The 2,555-nt window shown below is 31.2% G+C and overlaps 1 protein-coding gene across 2 annotated transcripts; it reads left to right on the top strand.

Moving 5' to 3' along the window:
* The first annotated feature begins 551 nt into the window (after nucleotides 1–551).
* On the top strand, nucleotides 552–2,256 carry LOC124220453 (uncharacterized). 2 transcript variants are annotated; one of them, XM_069136086.1, is made up of 4 exons: nucleotides 552–655; nucleotides 1,195–1,368; nucleotides 1,502–1,785; nucleotides 1,865–2,256. In XM_069136086.1, exons 1-4 carry the CDS (start codon nucleotides 637–639, stop codon nucleotides 2,237–2,239), a joined length of 852 nt encoding a protein of 283 aa, XP_068992187.1. In that variant the 5' UTR covers nucleotides 552–636; the 3' UTR covers nucleotides 2,240–2,256. The 2 variants fall into 2 exon arrangements, with proteins under 2 accessions (XP_068992187.1, XP_046485300.1); XM_046629344.2 differs by lacking the exon at nucleotides 552–655 and having other exon boundaries at nucleotides 863–1,368.
* The last annotated feature ends 299 nt before the right edge of the window (nucleotides 2,257–2,555 follow it).

Raw genomic sequence — 2,555 nt, 5'->3', positions numbered from 1 at the left:
CAGAAATGGAGTTCACTTGTTTACCGACATAACCTAAAAGACACATGTTTTGATTTTCCTCGTTACTGTGCCACATTGTTTCTAACTCTCTTTTCAATCGAACTTCAGATATTACTATTTATTATTTTTCTCTCTAAGTTTATTGTTTTGTTGTTTATCATTTCATTGACTATAATGGAAAATAAAAAATACTTAATTGGTGATATCAAAGAAAATCTTGTTGGACGAAAATTACCAACAAACGGAGAGGTTTTATCAGCGTTCTTATATCAGCATTGTATACACAAACTAACATTAAAAAAAAGTGCTTCAGGTACAATAAAAAAAGTTGAAGAAAAATGGTTACAAGCTGGACTTCCAACTTGCAAAAATTCTCATGCTGTGCAGAAAGTTTTACAATTATTTAATGAATGGTTGAAACTCAAGAAAAGTCGATATCGAAAAAAATCTACTACGCAGAAAAAAAAAGAGACAATGTTAAAAGAAAAGTTTGTAAAATTATTTGATATTGCTCGTTTAGATCTGAAGCAAAAACTTGATGATACAAAAAAACTATTTTTGGAATCTCAACGATCTAACAAACGTTATGGATTTATTGACACAAGTGCTTCAAATGAAGAAATTCATCAAGTTGCCATGGATATTGATGTTGATGGTTATTATTTATTTTATTTTTTTAGAAAACAATTATTTCATATTTTATCTCAAATAGGATTGCATTTGTTTCTTAAGTATTAGCTGTTAATCATATATATTTGATAATAGGTATTAATCAGCCTACAACTAGTAGTCCAGTTCAGGATGGTAGTATTATTTCACGGTTCCAATCGACAATTGGTGCAGGAACGACATCTGGAAGTCAACAATCAGAAATGTTTTCTGACTTTGAACCTCCATCTAGTCAGCCAAATCCTCCTCCTAAAATTGATATAATGACTCCTGAACTTGTATCTGCCCTCGATCGAGCAAATGTTACTAGTCGAAATGCTACTTTTATCTTAGCTCCTGCTTACCAAAGTATTGGAATAGATATTGAAACATTAAATTTAAGCTACAGTACTATCCGGCGAGCCCGTCTTAGATTTAGACAAGCTATCGCAGAGCACTTGAAAGAAAAGTTTAAAACTGAAGATCGCTATACTGTACATTGGGATGGTAAAATTTTAACTGATTTGACCGGTTCTGAATCTGTAGATAGAATTGCAATAATATTATCTACTTCGAACGTCAATCAACTCCTCGGTGTACCAAAAATATTTGACGGAACTGCAGAAAATCATGCTGTAGCTATATTAAATACATTGGAAGACTGGAAAGTTACTCCTTACATTAAGGCTATGTGCTTTGACACTCCAGCAGTGAATACTGGTATGGTTTGTTTCGTTATCTTTAAATAATTGAAAATCTAGTTAATACCTACTAATTAATACTATTTTCTCACTTATGTTTCTCTTAATAATTGGCACTATCTTTAATTTACATATTCATACATTATTTACAGGAATACTAAATGGCACAGCCGCTTTGATTGAAAGAAAATTGAACCGGAAACTAATTTGGTTACCTTGTCGCCACCACATTTTCGAAATTATTTTGAAAGGAGTTTTTGAGGTGTTTTGGCCCACAACTTCTGGTCCCAGTGTACCTATTTTTGGGCGATTTAAAAATTGGTGGAGCAAAGCCGATCATTTAAAGTATCAAAGTGGCATGAAAGATGAATTTGTTGCAAATGCCTTGAATACAGACAGACTTGAAATAATTAATCTCATCGATAATTTCTTAACGGTATATTTCTTATAATTTATATTTGAAATAGTTGGGAATTCGTGTTTAAAGATTTTAATTAAAAAAATTTTTTAAACAGGTTACTCAGCCAAGGAATGATTACAAAGAACTTCTCGAGTTATCATTGATTTTTCTTGATGGTCTTCCAGAAAATGAAATAAGTTTCAAATGTCCAGGAACGATGCATCATGCTCGATGGATGAATAAGGCCATTTACAGCTTGAAAATTTTCATGTTCAGAGACCAATTTTCTCTTTCTAAACGAGAAATTAATAGTTTGCGTCAAATATGTATTTTTATTATTTTAATCTACATTAAAGTATGGTTTACTTGTTCGTTGGCAATCGAAGCACCGAATAATGATTTGCAATTGTTGAAAAAGTTACTTCTTTGCGAGGAAATTCAATCATCAGTCGTACAAAAAGCATTAAAAAAATTTAGTGATCATCTATAGTACATGAATGAAGAACTAGCAGCACTGGCATTGTTTGACAACAATGTCTCAAATGAAATAAAAAAAAAAATGTGTGAAGCAATTATTAATAATAAGGAGAGTAAAATTATTCGAGAAAAACGATACGTTGCTAAAGGAATCGAATTGGAATCATTTTTTGATAAAGATTTAAGTGAATTCGTCTCGAAAAATTCACTCATGCTTTTTGAAGCCTTCGATTTATCATACGATTTTCTTGAAGTCGACGTATCATTATGGTCTAATAATGAAAGTTATAGAGATAATTTAGATTTTTTTAGAAGACTTTCTGTAGTTA

This window comes from Neodiprion pinetum, chromosome 5, assembly GCF_021155775.2.
Source record: "Neodiprion pinetum isolate iyNeoPine1 chromosome 5, iyNeoPine1.2, whole genome shotgun sequence".
In the NCBI taxonomy this organism is placed as follows: Eukaryota; Metazoa; Arthropoda; class Insecta; order Hymenoptera; family Diprionidae; genus Neodiprion; species Neodiprion pinetum.
This window is presented reverse-complemented; position numbering and strand designations above follow the sequence as displayed.